The sequence below is a fragment of the Onychomys torridus genome, chromosome 14, assembly GCF_903995425.1.
Source record: "Onychomys torridus chromosome 14, mOncTor1.1, whole genome shotgun sequence".
Classification (NCBI taxonomy): domain Eukaryota; kingdom Metazoa; phylum Chordata; class Mammalia; order Rodentia; family Cricetidae; genus Onychomys; species Onychomys torridus.
Genome location: NC_050456.1, coordinates 24,722,964 through 24,735,018, shown reverse-complemented (window position 1 = coordinate 24,735,018; position 12,055 = coordinate 24,722,964). Strand labels below are relative to the sequence as shown.

General features: G+C 38.2%; 1 protein-coding gene across 16 annotated transcripts in view; it reads left to right on the top strand.

Annotated features, from left to right (window-relative positions):
- Ralgapa1 (Ral GTPase activating protein catalytic subunit alpha 1) overlaps window positions 1-12,055 on the top strand; it is a 212,136-nt gene that overhangs the window by 34,239 nt on the left and 165,842 nt on the right. For all 16 annotated transcript variants that reach the window (XM_036205956.1, XM_036205953.1, XM_036205958.1 and 13 more), the window contains exons 4-7: window positions 716-773; window positions 4,895-4,938; window positions 5,992-6,169; window positions 9,628-9,743. In XM_036205956.1, the coding sequence (XP_036061849.1) occupies window positions 716-773; window positions 4,895-4,938; window positions 5,992-6,169; window positions 9,628-9,743 (396 nt within the window). The remainder of the gene's footprint in view (window positions 1-715; window positions 774-4,894; window positions 4,939-5,991; window positions 6,170-9,627; window positions 9,744-12,055) is intronic.

The following is a 12,055-nucleotide window of genomic DNA, read 5'->3' as shown; positions in this document are numbered from 1 at the left end:
TCTATTTGTGAGGCTTCTCTAAAGCAACACACACACACACACACACACACACATTTATTAGATTGGCTTATGTGATACATTCTGGGTAGTCCCACAGTGGCTGTCTCATCCTGGAGAGACTGAGAATCTGGTAGTTGCTTAGAATGTAAACTTGAAGGTCAGCAGACCCAGTCTGGCACTGAAGCCTAGAGGATTCCTGGAGAGCTGCTGGTCTTCAGTCTACTTTGGAAGTCGGAAGAAGGCAATTCTAATTTCAGTGAAGGAATACTGAAGCAGCAGGATGGATAAATTTGCCAGCGAGAATAAGGGCAAGCAGACAAAAAGCAAAACTCCCTTGTTTCATCTACTTTTATCTGATCTGCTACCAAAAGGTGTCACGTAAATTCAGGGCAGGTCTTCCTGATTCAAGTAAATCCCTCATGGGAGTTTCCAGATTTTAGTTCATTCCAGATCCAGTCAAGTTGACAACCAAGGTTAGCCATCAAAAGGAGACCATACTTACTTTTTAATCACTGTTAAAGATAAATTCCATTCATTTTCTTTTCCAAAATTTCTTTAGTATTACTTTTTGGGTGGGAAAGTTCAAATATTTTGCTAGTTTGTATTTGCTATACTTTAACATAAGAAGCTCTTAATGTAGTCCTCTAATATTTCATACTTTACAATATATTGACACATTATTTGATTTTTACTCTTTATTTTGCTTGATTTTTAGAAAATTTTACAACTTCTTCCAGAAAGAATTCATCAGCGATGGCAATTTCATAGTATTGGTAAGTAATATAAATACACATTTCACATCTGAAGTAAATTATATAATGGTTTCCCAGTTATTTTTAATGAGTTCATGGTTTGTTTTAGTGAAAACAGAATACAAGAGGCTAGTGAGATTGCTCAGAAGGTAAAGTGCTTGCTGGACAAGCTACAGCCTGAGTGCTGATCCCCAGCACCCATATCTAAAAGCTCAGAGTGACTGCATTCATACCAGTAACCAGTGCCATGGTGACTTACCAGTTTAGCTAAAACCACAGATTCCAGGTTCAGTAAGAGACCCTGTCTCAAAACATAAGGTGGGAAGCACCAATATTAACCTCTGGCTTCCACTTTTCACACGCGTATGCATGTGTACATGTATATACATGAATTTAGGAGGGATCTAAGTATAGTGCCATAGGTCTCTAATCCCAGCTACTTAGGATGCTGAGGCCTGAGGATCACAAATTCAGGGCCTGCCTGGGCAAGCAAGACCCCATCTGAAAAGGAAAGAGTGAGGAATGAGCTGGGTGTAGAATTCAGTGATGGAGTGCTTGCCTAGAATACGTAAGATTCTAAATTTGATCCTCAGTACTATAGAGAGGAAAATACAGGGGCAGATTGAGAGTCTAAGACTAAAATTTAAATGAAGGATCAAGGATCAGTGGTAGATGTCATGGTTTGTATGCGAGGACCTGGGTTCAATTTCCTGTAAATACACACAAAAAGTAGGCAGAACAGACAAGTTGAGGAAGAGGAGATGGGGAGGAGGAAATCTATTCATGTATATATGTTGATTTGGCACACAATATTTTTTTGTGATCTACCTCTTCCTTTACTCTGATTGCATTAGCAGTGATGAGTTACTTTAAAAAAATAGAAGTGGGCTTAGACTCAAGATAAATATCTTTGTGAATCAGAAATAGGAGAGAAATGCAAATGCCAAAAAAGAGAATCTACGAAACTGTAACCTCTGGATTTCCTGTTTGTTTTGTTTTTTGTTTTTTTTTGTGATAGGGTCTCACCTAGTCCAGGTTGGCCTAGAACTCATTAAGTGACTGCCTTCCCCTCAACTGTGCTCATTTGTGCAGTGGTCCTCCTGCTTCAGCCTTTGAGTACTGTGTAAACGGAGTTTCTCTGTCCTGCCCGATCCCGCAGCCACTTCCAAATAATCACTTACAAATGCTTGGCTGATGCCTCAGGCTTATTACTAACTAGCTTTTGTACTTAAATTAACTCATTTCTATTAATCACCATATGGCCCATGGCTTACTGGTCCTTTGGGATCTTGCTCCTTGGGCAGCTGGCTTTCATCTGCCCCTACTCCACCCTTCTTCATCTCTGTTCCCAGTTTGATTGTACCGCCTAACCTTATCTTGCCTCACCATTGGCCAAATAGCTTTATTATCAACCAGTGAGAGCAACACACATTTATAGCATACAGAAGGACCATCCCCAGCAATACTGAAGTAATTTCAGGACAAATTCTCACTATGTAGCCCAGGCAAGCCTTAAATTCATGATCCTCTTGCCTCCGCCTCCAGTATGTGGGGATTATAGGCATATACTCCATGTATGACTGTGCCCATGATTTGAAAACAAAGCAGGGGGATTAGAGTTAAGCTTACTGTGCTTGAAGCACCAAAATGGCTCTCTAGCTCATGAGATCAAAGCTGAAAAGAAGAAAGGAAGGAAGGAAGGAAGGAAGGAAGGAAGGAAGGAAGGAAGGAAGGAAAAAGAAAAGAGTATATTGCAGGTTACTGTCAGAGAAGAGAAAACAGATTTTCTGTTTATCAGGAAACAATGAAGTCAGGTTTTGCTACATTCAAATTATAACCACAGGGCTCTTGAGCTGTTATTACAAAGTTGTCATGATTAATAATATTCCAAAATTATGTATAACTTGTGAAAATTCATAAATGGTGATTTTTCTCTGTCACTCACATGATTCCTACAAGTTGTTGGCTTTTATGAATAGTTAATGGAGGAAACTGTGACTGTAGTTGATTTAAAAAATAACTTCATTAAGAGATACAATTTGCATAGGTAAAATATATTCTTTGAAGTAAGATTCGGTGGTTTTTAGGAGATAGTTCTCCTAATCCAGTTTTAGGAGACTTCTATCCTCACCTAGTCTTTGAATCCATTTGTTGTCTTATGCCAGCCTCAGCTGTGTTGTGAACACTAGGCCAGCCTGGTCCAAAATCCAAAATAAAAAACAAAACAAAACAAAGGAAAACAACTCAAGTTTTTTGGAAGAACTATTTGTTTTAGGTTTGTAATACCAAAGTCAAGGATTTCTTTATATATAGAAAGTACACCTAAAAATAAAAGTGTTGTTCCTATTGAAATTTATATACACACAACACACACATACAGACACATGCTTTTTGCTGTTTTTGATATAGTTTCAAAAGTCTAGACTGTCCTCTTACTTACTGTGTAGCTGAGACTGGCCTCTCCTATCTCTGCCTTTATAGAGCTGACAGAAAATTAGTAGGCAATATATATAAAGAACTCTTAATATTAAACAAAAACAAAACCTTGAGGGCTGGGGAGATGATGTCTCAGTGGATGAGAAGATGTGCTGCTCTTCTGGAGGACCTGAGTTCAATTCCCAGAGCCCTCTCCAAGCAGCTCACAGCAGCCTGTGATTCCAGCTCCAAGGGAATCTGATGTCCTCTTCTGGCTGCCAACAGCACTGCATACATGACATTCACTCACACAGACACAAACACATACATGTAACTTAAAACAACATAGATCTTTAACTTAGAGAAGTCTGCCCACTTGAAAATCACAAAAGGACATGACAAACAATTGAATAAAATCTGAATGGACAAACAAAAGGTCGTTCTTTGTCACTGGAAAACAGCAAATGCAAACATTTAAACTTAACACTAACTAGATTATCAAATTTTAGAGTTTGTTATTGGGTTGTATGCTGCCATCATATACCAGAGCACTGTTATGCACTGCATTGATTGGTATTGTTAATTATTATTATATTTTAAATTTTAGTTTTTTCGAGACAGGGTTTCTCTGTAGCTTTGAAGGCTGTCCTGGAACTCGCTTTGTAGATCAGGCTGGCCTCGAACTCACAGAGATCCACCTGCCTCTGCCTCCCGAGTGCTGGGATTACAGGCGTACGCCACCACTGCCTGGCGCCTAAATTTTCTTAATATTTGGTAAAGCCGAAAGTGAGTGCTTCCTTTGCAATTTATATATCCTAAGGAAAGTCATATATGTAGCAGACAATCATGGATAATAACATTTATTATAGTACCCTTGATAGTGGCAACAATTTGGAAATAAGCCAAATGTCTTTATATAAAGAAGATACATTTTTGGTATATTTGTATAATGATTAAGTATTAAAGTAGTTAAAATGAATTATCTAGAGCTACATAGACCAGTATAGATAAATTTGAAAAGCTAATATTAGATATGAAAAGCAGTAACTTATAAATGCATTGCTGTGTATGATATCCTTTATATAAGGTTTTAAGCAATTGATGCCAAGAAATGAATGTATTTATAAGTAAGTAGTAATATAAAAATATTTTGAAGTTATAATTCTAAAATGTACATAATATTTTCCTCTAGAGAAGGAAGAAAATGATTTAAGCTTCAATGTGCCATTGATTTAAACTTCAATGGTTAAGTAAAACAAAGATAAGTGTTTAAATCCTAACAAATGTAATATTGTATTTAGATTTGTTCACAGTGAATGATGTACTTCTGGATGTTATAGTAATGAAAATAATTATTAGGAAATAGTGGAATTAATCAATATTCTTTTGGTTAATTAAAACCTTTTTATAGTAGCTTTTTGTATCAGTGGTAAAATACTTTATTTATATTTTCAGTGTAAATAAGAGATGTAATAGATTGTTGTGTTAAGCACAATTTGGGGACCAAATTTTGTCAATAAATAAATCATGTTTAATTGTGTTGAAAGGTGACTTTTTTATATGCCCCTCTGACCTCACTTTTGATCAAAGGGTTACCAAAGTCACCAAGAACAATTTAGAGATTGCCAAGGACTTGTTTTAAAGTAATTTCAAGTCTGACCGAGAACTCTGACATTTATAAATAGGGAAGAAGATAGGTATAATTAAAACCATGTTTTTCTTTTTAGGTTTGATTTTAAAGAAACTGCTTCACACAGGAAACTCCTTAAAGGTAAAATATAATTACATTTATTTTCTATGACTTAGAAAAAAAACCTGAGCAAAGGGTTTGGGTGGTTTAGAGTGTTTGTTAAATGTATACAGGGCCCTGAGTTGGTCCCCAGCACTGCATAAAGTGGGTGTAATGATGCCTTCCTGGAATCCCAGCATGAAGAGGTGGAAGCAGGTAGATCAGCAGTTCAACTACACAGCAAGTCTGAGACCAGCCTGGTCTGCCCTGAGACCTTGTCTCAAACAAATCAGCACACCAAACCAGTAAAACGTCCATACCACGTATACTCTCCCACCTTGACTTTTTCCTGAAGCTTGTTGAAATGATTGTCTTCAATTCATTTGAGAAAAGCCATTTAGAAGAATTCAGTGTCTTTCAGAGAGGGAGTTATCCTTTTTCTCTTTTCTGTTCTCTTTCTGAGAGAGCATTCATTTATTGGGTCAAGTATTTGTAGTCTTTCATGTATGGGGATTGGTGTAGGTCATTGGGCACAGTGGTTATTCCAGAGTTCCAGAAATAGTTGTTTAAATAAATTCACTTTTATGATTTGAATAACTCTAAAACTTTGAAGAGACGCAAGCATGGATTAGTTGTTCACCAGCGTCCCTGTAACCATTCTACTTTACTAAGCCCCTTTGTCCTGTACTTTTTCTCTTTGGATTAGATTGGTGGTGATGGGTAGCAGGGAGGCAGAGAGAGAAGGAAATTGTCACCTGATTGTTTTATTTTTTATTTTTTGCAATTGGAAATTACTACACTAAGTAGTTTATTCCATCAAGTATGGCTGGTTTTCTCCCCAGAGTTATGGATTGAACCCAGGGCCTTGCATATACTGTCACTGAGCAATAGCCTTAGCCCAAGTTTATTCTTTCAAACCTATGAATTTGGATTTTAGAATAATGGGAGTTGTATAGATGTACTGGGTATTCTGTCTTCACTCTCCATCTTGCCTTTCTCTTTCTTCAACAAAACATCATTCTAAAGAATTGTGTTCTAAGGAGCAAGAAAGCCTGTCCTTTAAGAAATACTGCCTTTCCTTTCCTTTTATTTTAGATCAGACGGGAGGGTGTCCGTCTCTTCTTGCTGTGGTTGCAAGCTCTTCAGGATAACTGCAGCAGAGAACAGCTCTGGATGTTTTCATGCTTGATCCCTGGATTTTCAGCACCACAATCTGAGTATGGACCTCGAACTTTAGAGAATCTTATTAATCCTCCACTCAACCTTCAAGAAAGTAAGATTGATGAGATGTTCTCTGTCAGTAGGTTTCCCATTGATTTTCTTGTAAAAATGTGTTTGTTTTATATGCATTTTTGTGTGCGCAGATGTATTTGTAGTATATGTGCATGTGTGCAGGTATGCTTGTCCACGTTGACCATGTGGAGGCCAGACATTGACAGCTGGATATCTGACTCAGTTGCTTCTCCATATTATTGTTATTTTTGAGTCCAAGTCCCATACTAAGTCTGCAATTTACCATTCTAACTGGACTAGCTAGCAAGCAATCCCCCAACCCCTGCAAGTTTACTTGTTTTTGCCCCATAGCACTGGGGTTCCAGGCCTTCAAAGCCATAATGATCTTTTTTTAATGTGGGTGCTGGTGATCTGATCTCAGGTCCTCATATTTGTTTAGTAGGCACTTTACTCACTGACCATCTCTACAGCCCTTTGTGTAGTTTGTTTTTAATGTCAAATGTCTGTGCAGTTATCACATGGTATTCTGAAGCAGTGTTTGTGAAGGTAGGGTTAGTATTACTTTAGCTTGATGGGGCCTGCAGGTTAAGACAGCTGTTGGAAATGTCATTTGCCACTTAGTTTCCAAGAGGAAGCACACCGCATGCCACAGGCCTGTGTAGACAATGCGTGTGTGCGTGTGTGCATGCGTGTGCAGCTCTCTGTGTGAGGGATCAGGGCTAATCAGAAGACAGGGAGCAGAAGGTGATATGTTATTGTGGGCAGGAGCTTATATTATGGTTTCATGGGAAGGAAGTAGCAAGTCAGTGAGAGCAATTAAAGTCAGCTAGTGTAGATAAATGATTTCCGTGGCTTCTGGTACAAAGGGGGTCCCTAGTTGTCTAGTCCTGGGCTCTGAAGTGATCAAGACAGAAAAATAGTACCTTGATTCAGAGTGTAGAGGACTTTATGAGGATGTGGACTTCAGACAGAGTGGTTTATATATGAGAGTCATTATTAACAGGTTAGTCAATTATTACCTCTAGGAATTGGCTAGCCTTGGTAAGGACATTCTCTCTGGTAACCAAGTCCTAGATATCAGAGCATGTAAACCGTATTAGGGTTAATATGGACCACTTCACATCATGTTTTGTTGTGTTTTTTTGAGACAGAGTCTCATATACCTCAGGCTGGCCTTAAATTTACTTTGTAATAAAAGATGACCTTTAACACAAGATCCTCTTGTTGGGAGGTATTGGACACTACTCCTGGTTTTAATTTATAATTTCTTGTGTATCATTTGTATGCTGGAATTAGTTTAGATGTATGCAGAAATAAAAGTGTGTTTCTCGTTATGCAGTAAGTGACTATAAAATGCTGCATATAAAAATTTATAAATCTGAAGTCCCCCCCCCCCAAAAAAAAAGAAGCTGGGCAGTGGTGGCGCATGCCTTTAATCCCAGCACTCGGGAGGCAGAGCCAGGTGGATCTTTGTGAGTTCGAGGCCAGCCTGGTCTACAGAGCGAGATCCAGGAAAGGCGCAAAGCTACACAGAGAAACCCTGTCTTGAAAAACCAAACAACAACAACAAAAAACTAAAGTTGCATTTTTATTTTAAATTTAACTTGTAATTTTAGAAATGTTATTTAACTGTTTTTTTTTTTCTGCTAGTGAATCTTGGTCTTTTTTAGCCCTAAGATTTTGTTATTTTTTTCTTTACTTTTTAGTTTTCTACTTGTATTATTCTGCTTAAATATCAAAGTTGTTTTTCTTTTTCCTAAATATATTCTTCTTTTACTGGTAAGCATTTGTGATATATAGTGCTGTATTAGTTGACTAGGGCTGCAGAAACAAAATACCATAGACTAAGTGGTTTCATGGCAGAGTGTATTTCCTAGAGGTTGGTGTGTGCGAGAAGATGCTGACAGTCCAGTTTCTGATGAGCCTTTTTTCAGTTTGCATACAGCACCTTCTCATTGTGTGTGCACATGATTTTTTTCCTTGGTGCATTTGCATGCTAGTGCACACAGAGCAAACCCTCTGGCATTTCTTCTCTCCAGTTCCATACATTTAGGGCTGAACCCTAATAACCTCATTATAACCTTACATGATCACTGTTTAGATACAGTCACATTGAGGTTTCATGTTTCAGCATATGAATTTTGAGGGTACACAGTTCAGTCCATAACTTGTACTTTATTGGATATTTCGTATTATTATAATATATATTTCTATAAATTATAGATTTTTATAGCAAATCAAACTATATCTGTAGCATGAAATTTTAGAAACAAAAACAATCTTGCATATAATCTATAAATATACCATCTTAAGCAGACCACTTACATCTGCTTATTTACATGCATGTCATCTTGAAGTATTCAACTATGTTTCCTGAGCACTTCTCCTTTTGGTATACTGCCATCCATCCCATCTGTAGCTTTCCTTCAGTCTCTATTTTTAGAGCTAAATTTCTTACTTTTTTTTTTTTTTTTTTTTTTTTTTTGCTTAGTTTCAAATGCATTTTGACCAACTCTTTTGTATTCTCTTTCTGAGAACAAAATTTAAACTTTCCTTTATTTTTTTCTTTATGTGTATATGTGTTTGCCACATGCATGCAGGTTTCCCCAGAGGCCGAGAAATCTCAGATCTTCTGGGATTGGAGTTTGCAGTGGTTTGTGAGCCAGCTGCTGCGGATACTGGGAACCGACCCTGGGGCAAACAAGAGCAGCACACACGCTGAAGTGATGAGCCCTCTCTCCAGCTATTACTTTATAGGGCACAGAAAATACAAATACCTGCCCATTCTTCTGTAGCTACTAAGAAGTCCTTGGGTCTTAAATGGGGGTCTATAGCTTTGCAAAGTAAAGCACTTGAACTAGTCTGTGAGGACAGAGTGCAAATGATAAAAGGTTGTGTTTTAAATACGAAGTTTTAAACGGGTGTTAGAACTGTCATACTGTGTAGTATTTTAGACTCGAAACATCTCTTTGTTGTGGGCTTACTAACGTGAGCAGTACAACCAGTGACTGATTATTCTGTCTAGAAACTTGAGATCATTTTGCTAACTGTGGGTGGATTTTGTTTGTTTGTTTGCATCAGCATTTGTCATAGTGAATTAATATCTGAAAAGTAAAACACAGACTTCTTCTCGTGTATAATCAGAATGCTAATTTGATGAAAAAGCACCTTGCAGTATGCTTCTCATCATATTGTGGCATTTTGTAATGGACACCCCAGTGTGAATTTCCTCTAGTGAGGGCCATGTGCCCTCAGTCACTGCATACTTGCTCATCCCTGTTCCATTTCCTCTCAGTCAAGGAGTCACAAAAAAGCCAGTTTTGAAGTTTACGATAATTATGGACTGTCAGGATTATCCTCAGATTTATTTCAACATATATTTTAGGAAAATTTAAAAGCAGTTTTCATTGCTTATTTGTTTTGCTAAATTTTATTTGATCACATTTTTGTATAATGGAGCTTGTCTTATGATTACACAACTCTCTTGTCTTCGGATAGCTCAAGTAACGATAGAGGAAGTCACCCCTCTTGTTCCCCCGCAGTCAGGAGATAAAGGACAAGAAGACCTCACAAGCTACTTTCTTGAAGCACTTTTAAAATACATAGTAATTCAGGTATGTTGTTACCGTCTTCCCACTGCGTGCACACGTGGCAGCTTGTCTTTGTGCTCCCTTGCATGTACACCCAGACCCTCCTGGTGTCCTTTCCCTTCTTTGTTTTCTCCTTATGAAAAGATACTCTCCCTTGCTATGCTCCTGGATAATTTCCCTGTCTCTTATCATTGCTTTGTTATAGTAGATATTTGCTTATTTTCTTGAAGAGTGACAAAAAATTTAATTTGAAAATGTATATTACTATCATTTCCTCAAGTAAAAATCATGAGAAGGTTATGAAACTCTTAGAGAACTTGCTGGATGCTAGCCTGGTCTACATAGTGAGTTCCAGGCCAGCCAAGACTGTATAGCAAGTCTCAGTCTCTCTCTCTTGACCAATCAGAGCAACACATTTTCACAGCATACAGAACAGCCCACAGTACTCCCCCCCTTCTCTCATTCCCCTCCCCCCCACACACACACCCTAGAGAATAAAAGAAGAAAAAAATCTTTTCTACTTCAGTGTCACAAAGATATTGTCTGTTTGAGTCTTAGAATGTAATCATTTTTTTGAGCTCTCTGGGACTTCTTGAGTGACTTTGTACGTATCTGTAGTGTAGCTCTTGATGCTTTATTAACGTGGTATCTGCCAGGCTTTTCAAATGTGGTAATACTATTAATACTATTTTTCTTTCTATAGTCAGTAAATATTTGGGGAAACCCATTATAATTACGTAACCTCCCCTTCAAAATTTTACTCAGAGTTTTAGTATCTATTGAAGACTTCTGGCTGAATTCCTCCCCGCCCCCTTAGACAGGGTTTCTCTGTGTAACAGCCCTGGCTGTCCCAGAACTAGCTCTGGAGATCAGGCTGGCCTTGAACTCACAGAGATCCACCTGCCTCTACCTCTTGAGTGCTGGAATGAAAGGCTGTGCACCACCACTGCCCAGCCATCTGGCTGAATTTTTACTGCGGTGGTTGCCAACTAATAATTGTTTTAGGTTGGCTTACCGAGCTGTCATGTACGTGTAGTCTAGCTGTCACATAGAATGTGCAGTTTAGTGGATGTTTTTAAGGACTCTGCTGCTGTTATTACATATAATTTTGAAATATTTTAGTTTCCTCTCATAAAAATCCCAAGCCTATTAAGAGTCCTCTTACTCCAGTATCACTCCATCTCCTGCCCTAGGGAAACCCTAATCTGTATTTGCTTATCTTAACATTTCAAATAAATGAATTCATTTAGTGAAGTCAAAATGGACTCCCACAATGTATTCTTTTTTGACTGTCTTCTTTTACTTAGGAAATGCTTTACAAATTCATTCATATTTTAGCATAATCAGTTCTTTCTTCTTATTAACTGTGTATATGCCAAAGTGTATCCTTTGGGACATTTGAATTTTTCCTCTTCTTAGCCAACACTGAAAAATAATCCTGTCATGGCACCTACATTAATGTAGGCCAGGAATTATCTACAAAGGCTTTCTCCCTTCCCTATTTATTTACTCATATAATTGTATATCTCAACTTAGGTTGATGGGTTCTTGCAACTTCAGTGCATTTTATAGATGATTTCTATGCATTTTACGTTGTCTCTAATAAAGTTCTTTTAAAAACTTGTTACCTTGGGTTGGGGATTTAGCTCAGTGGTAGAGTGCTTGCTAGCAAGACCCTGGGTTCATTCCTCAGCTCCAGAACCCTTCCCCCCCAAAAAAAACCAAAAACAAAAAACTTGTTACCTTCTTATTTATTTCATTGGAGGGAGGCCAGAGGTGTCCATGATACAGAGGTGGAGGTCAGAGAACAGCTGTGGAGTTGATTCTTGGCTTCTACCACGTGTGTCCCAGAGGACTGAACTTGGGTGCTCAGTCATGGTGGAAGTACCTTTGCTCATTGAGCCATCTTGCTGTTCCTCAGTGTAATTCTTTTTGTTGTTGTTGATTGTTTTTTCTGTTTTTAATTTTTTTGTTTGTTTGTTTATTGAGACAGGATTTCTCTGTGTAGCTTTGCATCTTTCCTGGAACTTACTTTGGTAGACCAGGCTGGCCTCGAACTCACAGAGATCCGCCTGCCTCTGCCTCCCGAGTGCTGGGATTAAAGGCATGTGCCACCCCTGCTTGGCTCTATTTTTAAATTTGTTTGTTTTGAATCAGAGTCTTTCAGCGTAGTCCTAGCTGTCTTGGAACCTGTATGTAGACCAGGCTGACCTTGAATTCCCAGTGTTTCACCTGCCTCTGCCTCTTGAGTGCTGGGATTTCAAGGGTGCCACCACAACCTGCTCCAGTATAATTCTTTACTGTTCCAGTTTTATTTTGTACTTTTCCTTGGCCCA